This window comes from Sapajus apella, unplaced genomic scaffold (assembly GCF_009761245.1).
Source record: "Sapajus apella isolate SASKATOON/1434 unplaced genomic scaffold, GSC_monkey_1.0 scaffold40, whole genome shotgun sequence".
Lineage (NCBI taxonomy): Eukaryota > Metazoa > Chordata > Mammalia > Primates > Cebidae > Sapajus > Sapajus apella.
This window is the reverse complement of record NW_022436980.1, coordinates 18,923,580-18,941,847: the sequence shown is the minus strand read 5'-3', so window position 1 is coordinate 18,941,847 and position 18,268 is coordinate 18,923,580. Positions and strand designations below refer to the sequence as shown.

Here is an 18,268-nt window from a genome sequence, read left to right as displayed (position 1 = left end):
AAAAAAAAAAAAAAAAGAGTGCCTCTTTCATAAAACAAAATGCTTGCCTGCTAGCATACTTTTCAAAAGGGATCACTGTTTCCTCACTTTCCTCCTATATTTATGTCCTTCATCCAAAACCTTCCCAAAATCTATTAGCAATCATTTTTGAGGCCTGTGGTAGAAAGGACTGAAATTTTTTAAAACTTCTATTACATTTTAATTGTAGCATCTCTCTGTCCATACACCCAGGTGTCCTGATTTGAATGTACTATTTGATCCTCATCTTTGTTCAGGCAAAAATAGGAAATGAATAATTTTTGAGTTTGAAATCTCTCCCAGAAGACAAACTACTTCAGTGGGTTAAACCTTTGACATTTGATGTTTTATTCATAAAGGGGGTTAATTATTTGCTACAAAGAAGCATGGTCTATTTTCATCTTCAATTTGAAAATATCTGTAACTCCTTATAGACCCTATAGGCAGAGAGCTTTCCTTTGTGATTTTTCCCTTTGTTTTTGTGTGACCACATGTTTTCTGTACCAGTCACTGAGGAAAGAAGTGAGTTTATCTCTTGTTTTAAAAATTTTGCTTGTCTATTTAACATTACTTTTTGGGTCTCAAGTTTATGGAACAATAAATGTCATTTAATGCTTTTTTGAAGTTCCCTGTCAGGTTTCAGAAGCTGGGTGAGAATACTTAGACACTTAATCAAATTATACTGAGTGGCACTGAACATGAGTTTGTCCCAGTGAAACAGGCTAAATAAATTATGGCAGCAGAAAATTTGTTACTTTTTTTTTAACAGTAAGATGTAGTAAGATACTACAGGCCAGTATCTCTAATAAATATTAATGCAAAAATCCTCAACAAAATACTAGCAAACCAGGCTGCTTCAACATATGTTAAGTCTATAAATGTAATCCATCACAAATACAGAAACAAAGACAAAAACCACATGATTATCTCAATAGATGCAGAGAAGGCCTTCAACAAAGCTCAATAGCCCTTTATGCTAAAAACTCTCAATAAACTAGGTATCGACGGAACACATCTCAAAATAATAAAAGCTATTTATGACAAACCCTGAAAGCATTCCCTCTGAAAACTGGCACAAGACAAGGATGCCCTCTCTCACCACTCCTATTCAACATAATAAAGTTCTGGCCAGAGCAATTAGGCAAGAAAATAAATAAAGGATATTCAATTAGGAAACAAAGAAGTCAAATTGTCCCTATTTGCAGATGACATGATTGTATATTTAGAAGACCCCACTGTCTCAGCCCAAAATCTCCTTAAACTGATAAGCAACTTCAGCAAAGTCTCAGGATACAAAATCAATGTGCAAAAATCACGAGCATTCCTATACACCAATAACAGGCATACAGAGAGCCAAATCATGAGTGAACTCCCATTCACAATGGCTACAAAGAGAATAAAATACCCAGGAATACAACTAACCAGGGACATGAAGGACCTCTTCAAGGAGAACTACGAACCACTGCTCAAAACAGACATAGAGACCAATGGATCAGAACAAAGGCCTCAGAAGCAACACCACACATCTACAACCATCTGATCTCTGACAAACCTGACAAAACAAGCAATGGGGAAAGGATTCCCTGTTTAATAAATGGTGTTGGGAAAACTGGCTAGCCATGTGCAGAAAGCTGAAACTGAGCCCCTTCCTTATACCTTATACAAAAATTAACTACAGATGCATTAAAGATTTAAACATAAGACCTAACACCATAAAAACCCTAGAAGAAAACCTAGGCAATACCCTTCAGGACATAGGCATAGGCAAGGAATTCATGACTTAAACACCAAAAGCAATGGCAACAAAAGCCAAAATAGACAAATGGGGTCTAATTAAATTGAAGAGCACAGCAAAAGAAACAATCATTATACACACACCATCAAGAGGCCTGAGTACTAGCCCACATCACTCAGAATTGCCAATGCCCAAGTACACTATACAGTGGCCTGAGAACCCAGCCCAGCCTACCTTGGCCACAGCTGGCACCAAACATGCTGACCAGGGACCCAAGAACTGATTGACCTGGACTCTAAGAACTCTAACCCATGTTACCACCAGGAATCCCAAGGACTGGCACAAATGGCTCACCCCTACCATGTCTGGTGCTCATACATGCCACCCAGGGGTACAAGGACTAGCAAGCCTGGTGTACCCATCCCCAGTAAAGGCCTGCCATACTCCAGAAACCACAGATTTACTTCCTGCTGATGAGTCTGAAAATTTTTAAAAATAAATTGCAGATTAAGACAATAAGGACCTTGCCACCACTATCACTGATTATGACCAAGGAAATAACATGGAGACTACACAACTGCATCCACTAAGAATAAAACTCTAAACAATCTACCTAACAAACACCATAGATACATCTACAGGAAAAGTCTCTACCAAATGAAGTTAATCCATAAAGCTGAGAGAAACAACTGTCACACCACATGCACACATAAGAACACAAGAAACAAGACAAAGCAAGAAAGCATGACGCCTCCAAAAAATACAATTCTCCAGAAACATAACACAGAGAAAAATATATGTATGAAATGCCTGAAAACAAACTCAAAATAATTATCTAAGGCAGCAATCCCCAACTTTTTGGCACCAGGCACCAGTTTCACGAAAGATGATTTTTCCACAGACCAGGGATGGTGGGGTAGTATAGATTGTCTTGGGACAAAATTATTCCATCTCATTGGGCATGAGATTTTCACAATGGGCATTCAACCTAGGTCTCTTGCATGCACAGTTCACAATAGGGCTCAAGCTCCTATGAGAATCTAATGCTCTCACAAATCTGACAGAAGGCGGAGCTCGGACAGTAATATTCACTCACCTGCCACCCACCTTCTGCTCTGCGGCCTGGTTCCTAACAGGCTATGGACCAGTACCCGTCCATGGCCCCAGGTGTTGGGTATTCCAATCTAAAGAAACTCAGCAAGTTACAAGAGAACACAGAAAATACAAAAAAATCTGAAAACCATTTCAGGATATAAATGAGAAATCCAACAAAGAGACAGGTATAATTAAAAAGAAGAAACAAAAATCCTGGAATGGAAGAGTTCAATTAATGAAATTTTTAAAAATCCAATTGAGAGCTCCAACAACAGACTAAGCAGAAGAAAAAATACTCTAAACCTGAAGACATGTCTTTTGAAATAAACCTGTCAGACAGAAAAAGAAAAATAAATAAAGGATAAATAAAACCAACAGGACACATACTACATTATAAACTGACCAAATATTCAAATTTAGTTGTTTTAGAGGAGAAGAGATGAGCAAAGACAGAAAACCTATTTAACAAAATAATAAAAGCCTATTTAACAATAAAATAAAATTTAATAATAAAGTTTCCCAACTCCTATGAGAGATATACACATCAAGATACAGTACGCTCAAATTTTCCCAAATAGATTCAATCCAAAAAAGGCTTCTCCAAGTCCCTATACTTCTCCCAGACATTATACTCAAACTGTCAAAAATCAAAGCCCAAGAGAGAATTCTAAAAATAGCAATAGAAGAGTAGTAAGACACATACAAGGGAACCTCCATCACACTAACTAAATTTCTCAACAAAAACTTTATAGGCCAGGAGAGAATGGGATGATATGTTCAAAGTGCTGAAATAAAGACCTACAAGCCAAGAATGCTACCTTCAGCAAAGCTATCCTTCAGAAATGAAGAAAAAATAAAGACTTTATCAGACAAACAGAAAGAGATAATTTATGATGGCTAGACTGATGCTATAAAAAATGCTTAAAGGAGTCATATGTCTAGAAGCAAAAAGACAATATCTACCATCATGATAATACACAGAAGTATAAAACTAACTGGAAGAGCAGAAACAAATAAGAAAGAGGAATCAATCATTAACACTAAAGAAAACCACCAACCCGTAAGCATAAACAATAAAGAGAAAGAAAAGAACAAAGGATATACAAGACAATCAGAAAGCAATTAACAAAATGATGAATGTCTTTTTTAAAATTTATTTATTATACTTTAAGTTCCAGGGTACATGTGCAGATCGTGCAGGTTTGTTACGTAGTATACACGCGCCATGGTGGTGGTTTGCCACATCCATCACCCCATCATCTACATTAGGTATTTCTCCTAAAGCTATCCCTCCCCAATCCCCCCACCCACTGCTATACCTCCCCTAGCCCCCCACCCCCCAGACCCCAGTGTGTGATGTTCCCCTCCCTGTGTCCATGTGTTCTCATTGTTCAACACCCACTTATGAGTGAGAACATGTGGTGTTTGGTTTTCTATTCTTGTGTCAATTTGCTGAGAATGACAGTTTCCAGCTTCATCCATGTTCCTGCAAAGGACATGAACGCTTCCTTTGTTTGGTTTTCTGTTCTTGTGTCAGTTTGCTGAGAATGACGGTTTCCAGCTTCATCCATGTTCCTGCAAAGGACATGAACGCATCCTTTGTTTGGTTTTCTGTTCTTGTGTCAGTTTGCTGAGAATGACAGTTTCCAGCTTCATCCATGTTCCTGCAAAGGACATGAACTCATCCTTTTTTACACCTGCGTAGTATTCCGTGGTGTATATGTGCCACATTTTCTTTATCCAGTCTATCATTGATGGGTATTTGGATTGGTTCCAAGTCTTTGCTATTGAGAACAGTGCTGCAATGAACATATGTGTGCATGTGTCTTTATAACAGAATGATTTATAATCCTTTGGGTATATATCCAGTAATGGGATTGCTGGGTCAAATGGTATTTCTATTGCTAGATCCTTGTGGAATTGCCACACTGTCTTCCACAGTGGCTGAATTAATTTACACTCCCACCAACAGTGTAAAAGCATTCCTATTTCGCCACATCCTCCCCAGCATTTGTCTCCTGATTTTTTAATGATTGCCATTCTAACTGGCATGAGATAGTATCTCAATGTGGTTTTGATTTGCACTTCTCTAATGACCAGTGATGATGAACTTTTCTTCATACGTTTGTTGGCTGCATAAATGTCTTATTTTAAAAAGCAATGTTCACATCCTTTGCCCACTTTTTGATGGGGCTGTTTTTTTCTTGTAAATTTGTTTAAGTTCTCCGTAGATTCTGGATATTAGCCCTTTGTCAGATGAGTAGATTGCAAAAATTTTTCCACATTCTGTTGGTTGCCGGTTCACTCTACTTATAACTTATAGTTTCTTTTGCTGTGCAGAAGCTCCTAAGTTTAATTAGATCCCATTTGTCTATTTTGGCTTTTGTTGTCATTGCTTTGGTGTTTTAGTCATGAAGTCCTTGCCCATGCCTATGTCCTGAATGGTTTTGCCTAGGTTTTCTTCTAGGGTTTTTATGGTGTTAGGCCTCATGTTTAAAGCTTTAATCCATCTAGAGTTAATTATTGTATAAGGTATAAGGAAGGGATCCAGTTTTCTGCGTATGGCTAGATATTTTCGCAACACCATTTATTAAATAGGGAATCCTTTCCCCATTGCTTGTTTTTGTCAAGTTTGTTAAAGATCAGATGGTTGTAGTTGTGTGGCATTCTTTCAAGGCCTCTGTTCTGTACAATTGGTCTATATCTCTGTTTTGGTACTCTGTCTTGGTTATGCAGGTCTCTTTTTCGGTTCCATATGAAGTTTAAGTTGGTTTTTTCCAACTCTGTGAAGAAAGTCATTGGTAGCTTGATGGGGATAGCATTGAATTTATAAATTACTTTGGGCACTATGGCCATTTTCATGATAGTGATTCTTCCTAACCATGAGCATGGAATGTTTTTCCATCCGTTTGTGTCCTCTCTTATTTTCTTAAGCTGTGGTTTGTAGTTCTCCTTGAAGAGGTCTTTCACATCCCTGTTAGTTATATGCCTTGGTATTTTACTCACTTTGTAGCAATTGTGATTGGAGACCACTCATGATTTGGCTATTATTGGTGTATAAGGAATGATTGTGATTTCTGCACATTGATTTTGTATCCTGAGACTTTGCTGAAGTTGCTTATCAGCTTAAGGGGATTTTGGGCTGAGACAATGGGGTTTTCTAAATATACAACATGTCATCTGCAAACAAGGACAATTTGATGTCCTCTCTGCCTATTCAAATACCCTTTATTTCTTTCTCCTGCCTGAAGGCCCTAGCCAGAACTTCCAATACTATGCTGAATAGGAGTGGTGAGAGAGGGCATCCTTGTCTTGTGCCAGTTTGCAAAGAGAATACTTCCAGTTTTTGCATATTCAGTATAATATTAGGTGTGGGTCTGTCATAAATGGCTCTTATTATTTTGAGATATGATCCACTGATACCTAGTTTATTGACAGTTTTTAGCATAAAGGGCTGCTGAATTTTGTTGAAGGCTTTCTCTGCATCTATTGAGATAGTCATGTGGTTTTTGTCTTTGGTTCTGTTATGTAATAGATTATGTTTACAGATTTGTGGATGTTGAACCAGCCTTGTATTCCTGGCAAGAAACCAACTTGATTGTGATGGATAAGCTTTTTGATGTGCTGTTGGATTCAGTTTGCCAGTATTTTATTGAAGATTTTTGCGTCAATGTTCACCATGGATATTGGCCTGAAATTTTCTTTCTTAATTGCATCTCTGCCACGTTTTGGTATCAGGATTATGTTGGTCTCATAAAATGAGTTAGGGAGGATTCCCTCTTGTTGTATTGTTTGGAATACTTTCAGAAGGAATGGTACCAGCTCCTCTTTGTATCTCTGGTAGAATTCGGCTGTGAACCTGTCTGGTCCTGGACTTTTTTTGGTTGATAGGCTATTAATTGCTGCCTCAACTTCAGACCTTGTTATTGGTCTATTCAGGGATTCAACGTCTTCCTGGTTTAGTCTTGGGAAGGTGTAAGTCTCCAGGAATGTATCCATTTCTTCTAGATTTACTGGTTTATATGCATAGAGGTGTTTGTAGTAATCTCTGATGGTAGTTTGTATTTCTATGGGATCGATGGTGATATCCCCTTTATCATTTTTTGTTGCATCTATTTGAATTTTCTCTCTTCTTTTTTATCAGTCTGGCTAGCATTCTATTTTGCTGATCTTTTAAAAAACCGGCTCCTGGATTTATTGATTTTTTGATGGGTTTTGTGTCTCTATCTCCTTCTGTTATGCTTTAAATCTTAGTTATTTCTTACCTTCTGCTAGCTTTCGAACTTTTTTGATCTTGCTCCGCTAGTTCTTTTAATTGTGATGTTAAGGTGTTGATTTTATCTTTTCTCACTCCTCTGATGGGCATTTAGTGCTATAAATTTCCCTCTAGACACTGCTTTAAATGTGTTCTGGAGATTCCAGTACATCGTGTCTTCATTCTCTTGGTCTCAAATAACATCTTTATTTCTGACGTCATTTAATTATTTATCCAGTAGTCATTCAGGAGCAGGTTATTTAGTTTCCATGTAGTTGTGAGGTTTGAATAAACTTCTTAATCCTGAGTTCTAACTTGATTGCACTATGGTCTGAGAGACTGTTTGTTATGATTTCCATTCTTTTACATCTGCTGAGGAGTATTTTACTTCCAATTATGTGTTCAATTTTAGAATAAGTGTGATGTGGTGCTGAGAATAATATATATTGTGTGGTTTTGGGGTAGAAAGTTCTGTAGATATCTATTAGGTCCCAATGAGATGAACCTGGTACCTCAGTTGGAAATGCAGATCACTCCTCTTCTGGTGTGCTCTCGCTGGGAGCAGCAGACCAGAGCTGTTCCTATTCAGCCATCTTTGACAAATGTCTTTACATTACCAATAACAACCTTAAATGTAAATGGTTTAAATTATCCAGTTTAAAGACGTAAACAGGCTAAGTAGATTTAAAAAAACAAGACCAAACTATATGCTTCCCAGAAAAAATTATCTTTACCTATAAAGACACATATGGACTGAAAGTGAAGGGATACAAATATATGTATATATATACATATATACACAAATATATATGCGTGTGTGTGTATATATATATATACACACACACAAATGAAAACAAAACATGCATTAGTATACATATATGTATGTATACACAGATATATATATGTGTGTGTGTATATATATATATATATATACACACACACACATACACAGACAAATGAAAACAAAACATGCATTAGTAGCTATACATACTTATGTCAGACAAAATAGACATTCAGTCAAAAACATACAAAGACACAAAAATATCATCATATACTGATATAAGCATAAATTCAGCAAGAAAATAAAAAATCTGAATACATACACCCAACATCAAAGCAAACAGAAATATAAAGTACGTATTATTAGAGCTAAAAAGGAAGACAGATCCCAATACAATAATAGTTTGGAACTTGAACATCCTCTTACATGGTTTGGGTCTGTGTCCCTACCCAAATCTCATGTTGAATTGTAATACCCAATGTTGGAAGAGGAGCCTTATGGGAGGTGGTTGGATCATGGGGGAGAATTCCCCCCTTGCTGTTCTCCTGATAGTGACTTCTAATGAAATCTGGTTATTTATAAAAGTGTAGCACCTCCCCCTTTGTTCCCTCTTTCTCCTCCTCCAGCCGTGTACAATGCACTATCTTCCCCTTCACCTTCTGCCATGATTGTAAGTTTCCTATGGCTTCCCAAGAAGCAGAAGCCTGAACAGCTTGCAGAACCATGAGCCCATTAAACCTCTTTTCTTTATAAATTACCCAGTGTCAGGTAGTTCTTTATAGCAATATGAGAATCAACTAATACACCCTCTGTGAGCACTAAACAGATCATCTAGACAGAAAATCAATAAAGAAACATCAGGTTTAATCTGCACTACAGATCAAATAGACCTAACAGATATTTACAAAACATTTCATCCACCAGATGCAGAATACACATTTTCTCACCAGTACAAGAAACATTCTTCAAGGCAGACCACATTATGGGACACAAAAGAAATCTCTATAATTTTTTAAAAACTGAAATCATATAAAGTATCTCCTCAGACCACACTGGAATAAAACGAGAAATCAAATACAAGTAGAATGCTGGAAACTGTGAAAATCCCTGGAAATTAAACAGCATGCTCCTGAACAGCCACTGGGTCTGAAGAAATTTTTTTTTTAATTATTTTACTTCCTGAAACAAAAGAAAACAGAAACACAACACATCAAAACTATGGACAAGCAAAAGCAGTATTGAGAGAGAAATGAATAGCAATAAACACTTACATCAAAAGTAGAAAGATTTCAAATAAAAAACAATTACAGTGGACCTCAATGGACTAGAAAAGCAAGAACAAGATCAGGCACAGTGGCTCATGCCTATAATCCCAGCACTTTGGGAGGCTGAGGTGAGTGGATCACAAGATCAGGAGTTCAAGACCAGCCTGAACAACATAGTGAAACCCCGACTCTACTAAAAAATATATAAATTAGCTGGGCATGGTGGCATGTGTCTGTATTCCCACCTACTCAGGAGGCTGAGGCAGGAGAATCACTTGAACCCGGGAGGCAGAGGTTGCAGCGAGCTGAGATACTGCCATTGCACTCCAGCCTGAGCAACAAGAGCAAAACTCCACCTCAAAAAAGAAGAAGAAAAGAAGAAGGAAGAGGAGGAGGAAAAGGAGGAAAAGCAAGAACAAAACAATAATCAGTAGGAGGAAAGAAATAGTAAAGATCAGAGTAGAAATAAACAAAATAAAGACTTTTTAAAAGATCAAAACATAAAGTTGGCATTTTGAAAATATTAATATACCACTAGCTAGACCAATCAAAAAAAAAAAAGAAAGACCCAAATAAAATTGAAAACAAAAAGCAAGACATAAAAATTGATACCACAGAAATACAAAGTATCATTAGACACTACTATTATTATGAACAACTATATGCTAACAAATTGGAAATCCTAGAGTAAATGAATAAAGAAAACAATTCCGGGCACAATGGCTCGTGCCTGCAATCCTGACACTTTGGGAAGCCAAGAAAGGAGGATTACTTGAGACCAGGTGTTTAAGACCAACCTGGGCAACACAATGAGACCCCAACTCTACAAATTCAAAAAACTGGCCAAGCATGGTGGCACACACCAGTAGTCCCAGAGACTTGGAGTCTGAGGAATGAAGATTATTTAAGCCCAGGAGGTCAAGGCCACAGTGAGTTATGACCATGCTATTGCACTCCAGCCTGGGCAATAAAGGAGATCCTAACTCAAAATAATAAAAATTTAAAAACAGAAAACTATTCAATTCATAATAGCTTCAGAAGTAAGAAAGCATTTAGAAATAAATTTAACAAAAAAAGGTCAAAGACACACTGAAAACTACAAAACACTATTGAAAAAAATTATAGAGGACATAAATAAACAGAAAGACATCCCATGTTTATTAATCTGAAGACAGTATTCTTTTTCTTTTTTTTTAATTATACTTTAGGTTCTGGAGCACATGTGCAGATCATGCAGGATTGTTGCATAGGTACACACATGGCAATGTGGTTTGCTGCCTCCATCCCCATCACCTACATCTGGCATTTCTCCCCATGTTATCCCTCCCTGACCTCCCCACCAGCCCCGCTGCCCCTCCCTGGACCCCTGCAACAGAACCCAGTGTGTGATGCTCCTCCCCTCCCTGTGTCCATGTGTTCTCATTGTTCAACATGAGCCTATGAGTGAAAACATGCAGCATTTGATTTTCTATTCTTGTGTCAGTTTGCTGAGAATGGTTTCCAGATTCATCCATGTCCCTACAAAGAACATAAACTCATCATTTTTTATGGCTGCATAGTATTCCATGGTGTATATGTGCCACATTTTCTTTGTCCAGTCTATCATTGATGGGCACTTGGGTTGGTTCCAGGTCTTTGCTATTGTAAACAGTGCCGCTATGAACATATGTGTGCATGTGTCTTTATAATAGAACGATTTATAATCCTTTTGAGATACACCCAGTAATGTGATTGCTGGGTCAAATGGAATTTCTATTTCTAGGTCCTTGAGGAAGCACCACACTGTCTTCCACAATGGTTGAACTAGTTTACACTCCCACCAACAGTGTAAAAGTGTTCCTGTTTCTCCACATCCTCTCCAGCATCTGTTGTCTCCAGATATTCTAATGATCACCATTCTAACTGGCATGAGGTGGGCAATATTGTTAAGATGGCAATATTCGCCAATTTTGTCTACAGATTCAATACAATCACTGCCAAAATCCTTGCTTGTTTTTTGTTAAAAATGACAAGCTGATTCTAAAATTCAACTGAAAATGCAAGAAACCCAGAACAGTCCCGAAAATCTTGAAAAAAAATAACAAAGTTATAAGACTCACACTTCCCAATTTCAAATTTTACTACAAAGTTGCAACAGCACATGGCAGTAACAGCATATGGACAGACATATAGATCAATGGAAGAGAACTGAGAATCCAGAAATAAACCCTGACATTTTCTGTCAACTGATACTTCACAAAGGTTCCAAGAAAATTCAATGGAAAATAATGAAGAGACACCATTTGTCTTTTGAACAAATGGTGCTGAGACAAATGAATATCCAAAGGCAAAAACATTAATTAGGGTGCCTATTTCATTCCATACCCAAAAATTAACTAAAATGGATCAAAGACCTAAATCTAAGAGCTAAAATGATAAAACTCTTAGAAGAAAACACAGGAGTAAATGATCATGACCTTGGATTAGGCAATGGTTTCTTAGATATAACACCAAAAGCACAGAGACCAAAAAAAAAAAAAAAATAGATAAATGGGGCTTCATCAAAATTTAAAACTTTTGTTTCAAAAGACACCACCAAGAGTGTGAGAAACCAGTTAAAAGAATGAGACAAAATATATGAAAATCATATATCTGATAAGGGACTTGTACCCAGAAAGTATTTTTTTTAACTCTTACAACAAAAAGATAATCAACCCAATTTAAAAATGGGCAAAGGATCTGAGTAGACAGTTCTAAAAAAACATACAAATGACCAATTAGCATATGAAAAGACAACGTCATTTAGTTATTAGGAAATGCCAATCAAAACCACAATGAAATACTACTTCACACCCACTAAGATAGAAAGATAGAAGGAAAGAAAAAAAAGAGAGGAAAAAACAATGGAAGGAGATAAGTGTTGGTAAGGATGTAGAGAAACATGAATCCTTCATACATTGCTGGTGGGAATGCAAAATGGTACAGTCATTTTGAAAAAAACTCAGCAGTTGCTCAAAAGGTTAAACAATATTAAAGCATGACAGGGCGATTCTAATCCTAATTATCTATTCAAGACATATGTCTAAGGATGGGCACAGTGGCTCATGCCTGTAATCCCAGCACTTTGGGAGACCAAGGTAGACAGATCACTTGAGCTCAGGAGTTCAAGACCAGCCTGGGCAACACGGCAAAACCTCATCTGTACAAAAAATAGAATAATTGGCCAAGCGTGTTTGTGCATGCCTGTAGTCCCAACTACTTGTTGGGCTGAGGTGGGAGAATTGCTTGAGCCTGGGAGGTTGAGGCTGCAGTCAGCTGTTTTTTCACCACTGCACTCCAGCCTGGGGAACAAAGTGAGATTCCATCTCAAAAGAAAAAGGAAAAATAAAACATATGTCTACACAAACACCTGCAAACACTTGTACAGGAATGTTTACAACATTATCATAATAGCTAAAAAGTAGAAACAATATAAAAATTCAACTGGTGAATAAACACAATGTGGTATAAAAAGAAGTGAAATACTGATTTATGCTACAATATTAATAAACGTCAAAACATTATGGTCAGTGAAAGCCAGACATAAGAACAAACATATTGTATGGTTCTGTCTATATGAAATGTCCAAAAAATCAAATCTTATAGAGACAGAAAATAGGTTAGTAGTTCCTCACAGCTGTAGGTAAGAATGGAAAGTGACTGTAAATGAGCAGTTTCTTTTGGAGTATGAGGGAAATGTTCTAAAACCATCACCAGACTGTGGTGATGGCTCACAATTCTGTAAATATACTAAATATTATTTAATTATTGAATTAAAATGGGTGAATTTTATGATATGTAAATTACATCACAATAAAACTTTTTTTAAAAGCACTAAAAAGTATTAAAATGTTTAAAATAATATCAAAGACAGTAGATAGAGTCAGCAGTTCCAAATAATACAAACATATGGAAACTTTTTCCCTCTCTCCTGTTGTATTTTTGTTGCTTTGATTTCCCTTTGCACAGCAACAATTTATAAAATGTTTCAGATAGCCTAGGAGAATTCAACCGTATTAAAATAAAAATTTAAGTCTGTTAATACTAAACTAGGTTTGCTAGAGATGCATTAATAACATTCCTCTCCATTATAGTAACAAGACCTAAATTTCCTCAGCTATGAGATAAGGCCAATACTACTTACATCTCACAGACTTGTGAAAATTAAGTAAGACAGTTCAGGCTTAGCCTAATGCCTAACATGTAATAAGACTCAATAGATACTAGCTGCCATAATTATAAATAGAGAGAGTTCAGTTCCAACCTGATATTGCTCACATACTCTTATGACTGATATGCCAAATAATTAGTGAAATAGGAAGAACAGTACAATTTTATTTTTTAAAAATTATACGCCGGGCGCGGTGGCTTGAGCCACCCAGCACTTTGGGAGGCCGAGGCGGGTGGATCACAAGGTCAAGAGATCGAGACCATCCTGGTCAACATGGTGAAACCCCGTCTCTACTAAAAATACAAAAAATTAGCTGGGCATGGTGGCGCGTGCCTGTAATCCCAGCTACTCAGGAGGCTGAGGCAGGAGAATTGCCTGAACCCAGGAGGCGGAGGTTGCGGTGAGCCGAGATCACGCCATTGCACTCCAGCCTGGGTAACAAGAGCGAAACTCCGTCTAAAAAAAATATATATATATATATATACTACAAGAGAACTAAGTCTGTAGGTACAAATTCTGTAAGCTCACTGATAGTGAAAATGAGGTCAAGAGAGGATAAAAGAATCCCATTAAAACAGAAAAAGCAAACTAGGTCTCTTCTAAAAATAATCTGCCCAAGAGAACTTTACAAAATTCTTGTGCTGTGAAGCAAATACATCACAATTTCCCATTCCTGTTGTTTTGAACCAACTCACTTCCTAACTCTGCCTACTAACTTAACTATCATAAGCCAGCTTCACCTAAACAACTCATCATGTTCTATCCTACCTGCGTTTCCAGACATCCTGGATATCCTAACCATCCCATTTTACCTACCTTTTAGAAGTAGAACATTCAGATAAAGGTTGAAAATCAAAAGCTCCAGAACTTTCAGCAGAGGAAAACTAAAGTATAGACAAGATGCCCCCTCCTAGCTTAAGACAACTAGGACTTGGAAGTGACTCAAGTCCCTTCTACCATACATTAGAGATATTTTTTTTAATTCTACTTTTTAATATTCAAACACATTGCCACAAATGCAATGCAGAAATATTTCATGAACATTTTAACATTGTGAATTCAACTAATTATGTATTTATATATAATTAGTTCTATATATAAAACATATATATGTGTCTTAAGTTAAAATTTTTGAAATAATACAAAGCCCTCTAGATTTTAAAAATCTGTCAAAAATCACATTCTATTATTCAAAAATTGGGTGAGTAAACTATAAAACTAATTAATTACACACTATTGCCTGTTGGCAACATCACTTGTATCAGTTTAAAAAATATATCATTTTCCTTTGTCAGGATCATGTCAACCACATTGTTCTTTTGTTTATTAAAAAGATGCTGATTTGGGTCATTATTGTACTTTTAATTCAATTTCTACTGCTACTAAAGTTTAAATCTTTTCATCCTCTAACAATATCATTAACTGTATATTAAATAGATGTTATAACGCTAATGCTGTGAACATGCCTGAAAATCACTAACTCTGGAAGAGAAGTCAGATGTCATAAATTCTGTAAGGAAGGCCAAACAATTATCATTTTATGCCAGGCTGATAATTTAGAAGAAACAAACTGAAAAAATATTACAGATAATGCCAGAAAACTAAAAGGCAATATTAAAGTAATAATATGTTGCAAAGTTATTGATTGATATCCCAAAGAACCTGTGCCCACCACTTTACAAGCATTCTTATGGAAAAGTGAGATTTAAATAATGTAAGCTTTTTTTATTTTTACTTTTATTAATTTTTTGCAGAGATGGTGTTTCACCATGTTGCCCAAGCTGGTCTTGAACTCCTGCAATGAAGCAATCAACCTGCCTCAATCTCCCAAAGTACTGGAACTACAAGTGTGAGTCACCATGCCCGGCCTGAATGATGTAAGTTTTGAAGCACACAGTCTTCAGGATATGTCTCCCGTAAGATAAAACAACTTTGTACATGCAAAACTTTCAGAAAATGTGACTTGATTTTTATTAATTAAAGATTATGATTCCTTTACTTCTAGCATTCCATCTCTCAAACCAAATATAACTTTTGATGTAAATCTTTTTGGGAAACCAAGTCTGAAAACTGAGTGTGTGCTTGTTCTAAGGATAAAAGCATCATCATTGCATCAGTAGACCTGCTTATTCACCCTGATAATTTATCCCTGGCATGGTAGAATGTCAAAAGGCTCATAAACTGCTATGGAGTCACTCATATATTTTATATTTCCTACACACAATTTACTTGAAAAGGGGAATTATACTAAGAAGTTTATAGAAGTACTTTGACATAAATTCAAGGATCCCATTCAGTCTTCTAAATTTGTGTGACTTTCCAACAATTATAATTTGCTATGGTCATTTTTTATTCACTATGTTAAAAAGAAAATTCAATACTCTTTTTTAAAATAACAACTTTCTAAAATCATTGACTGATGCCCAATTCTGAAATGTTCTATATTATTTCCAGTAACAACTGTAATTTGAATCTTCCAGATATTTAATTCCTCTATATAAGTAATTTGTTAACACTATGACTATAGTAGCATAGTTGCTAAATGGAGCATCTTTGGTTGGCCCAAGTACAGAGGTGTTTACAACCAACTGATAACAAGTTACAGACGTCTTTGTTCCTGCTCCACTCCCAGTGTTTCATTTGACTAGCCTTTTAAAAAAGAAGAAGAAGAAACAGAGCATCATTTCTCACTACTGATCACAAATAATGACTCAATCATCATTATCAGTCTAGGCATAACCCCAGCATTAGCAGCAAAAGCTTAGCAAGATGTTCCAAATGCACAAAAACAAGAAAGTACAGATACTTAAAATCACAGAAAGTTAAGAGCTTGGAAGAATCTTAAAGGCCACTGAATTGAAACCTTCTACTTTAAATGTTGTGGTCATAATCGAGATCAACGAGCTTAAATGCATCATTTATGGTCACATTTCATAGGATAAGCCCATACTGTATCACACACATACATATCTTACCTTTCTGGTGATGACTTGGTAGTGACAGGACACCCTCGGATACCTTTTTTATTTTTATGGTCTAGAGAGATGACTTTATTCCTTAGACTCCTTTCCCACTAAGAAAAAAAATGAAATTTTAATAATAAACAATATGACAAGAGGCATTTAAAATGTTCTTTTTTATTTAGAAATTTGTTGTAAACGATTAAATTCATAGTAGTTCACAGAGAAAAATAGTAAGTGTAATCTATGGAATATCTGGCTCTTTTGCTAATGCAAAAATGTTAAGTCCACCAAAAAATACCAGGAAGACATTTTAAAATACCAGGGTAACTTTAATGAAAAAATCAACACTTTGAGATTCCAAAGCTCAAATAAATATTAAAATCTGTAATGTATTTAAAGAAAGTAATATAAATTATTACATAGCAGGTTATATAGGGCCTATGATTTTGATGTAACTGCATTTATAATAATTGGAAGATATTAAAATTAGTTACCTATGAACTGCCACATGGAAAACTTTAGGAAAGAGCCAGACATTTTACTGACAGAGTTTAGATTAAATATGACTAGAATAAAAGATTCAAATTAATTTATTTAATACACAGTGTTATCCTAAGCAAATAAGTATTTATATTCTCTATGCCTTAGTTTCTTTATCTGAAAATGGATATAATAACAGTAGCTATCTCACAAAGATATACAATGATTACATCTGTATTAAGTTTTGGTTTTGCTTCCACATCACAGAACAGACATTTGTAATAAGTTTATAAGGCCAGGCCTGGGGGCTCACGCCTATAATCCCAGCCCTTTGGGAGGCTGAGGCAGGTAGATCACAAGGTCAGGAGTTCAAGACCAGGCTGGCCAACATGGTGAAACCCCATCTCTACTAAAAATACAAAAATTAGCTGGGCGCGGTGGCGGGTATCTGTAACCCCAGCTACTCAGGAGGCTGAGGCAGGAGAATCGCTTGAACCTGGGCGGCAGAGGTTGCAGTGAGCCAAGTTGGTGCCACTGTACTCCAGCCTGGGTGATAAAGTGAGACTCTATCTCAAAAAAATAATGAATGAAATAAAGTTTACAAGACTGTCTTTATAAAAGAGATATTTGTACAATTGTGTTTGTAGTCCATTATTCGCAATAGCCAAAAGAGTCAGAAAAATCCACCAAAAAAAAATTAAGGCTGATAGACTAATTCAGAAAAGTTACAAAATATAAGATCAAAAGGCAAAAATCAGTTGTATTTCTATATAGTAGCAGTGACAAATCTGAAAGGGAAATTAAGAAAAAACATCTACTTACAATAGTATCAAAAAGAATAAAATACCCAACAAATTTAATCAAGGCAATGTAAGACTTTCATGCTGAAAATATCAAAACATGCTGTAAGAAATTAAAGAAACCCTAAATAAATGAAAAGATATATCCTAATCGAGGACTGAAAGCCTTTATTAACTATTTTGGTTAGTAGTTAGGCATTACTCCCAAAAGTGACCTCCAGATTCCATTCAATCCCTACCAAAATTTCAACAGCCCAACAGCCTGTTTTGCAGAAATGGATGAACTGATCTAACAACTGGGAGAGGCTCCAAAGAACCAAAACAATCTTGAAGAAGGCAAACAAAATTAGAGGACTCACATTTTAGTTTCAAAATTTACTATAAAGCTATAGTAATCAAAACAATGTTGGTACTGGCAAAGGGCAAACACATAGATCTATGGGACAGAACTGAAAGTCTAGAAATAAACCCATATATCTATGGCCAATAATTGATTTTCAACAAGGTTGCCAAAACCATTCATGGGAGAAAAATAAACTTTCAACAAATAGTTCTAGAACAACTGAACAGCCACATGCAAAAGTATGAACTTGGACCCTTGCCTCATACCATATTCAAAAATAAACTTAAATAAAGAGAAGATCTAAATATTATATAAGAGCTAAAATTATGAAGCTCTTAGAAAAA

At 36.1% G+C, this 18,268-nt stretch overlaps 1 protein-coding gene across 7 annotated transcripts in view; it reads right to left on the bottom strand.

Moving 5' to 3' along the window:
• Nucleotides 1–18,268, bottom strand: part of SENP7 (SUMO specific peptidase 7) — a 189,669-nt gene that overhangs the window by 106,981 nt on the left and 64,420 nt on the right. For all 7 annotated transcript variants that reach the window (XM_032299249.1, XM_032299247.1, XM_032299248.1 and 4 more), the window contains one exon: nt 16,314–16,411. In XM_032299249.1, coding sequence (XP_032155140.1) covers nt 16,314–16,411 — 98 coding nt within the window. The remainder of the gene's footprint in view (nt 1–16,313; nt 16,412–18,268) is intronic.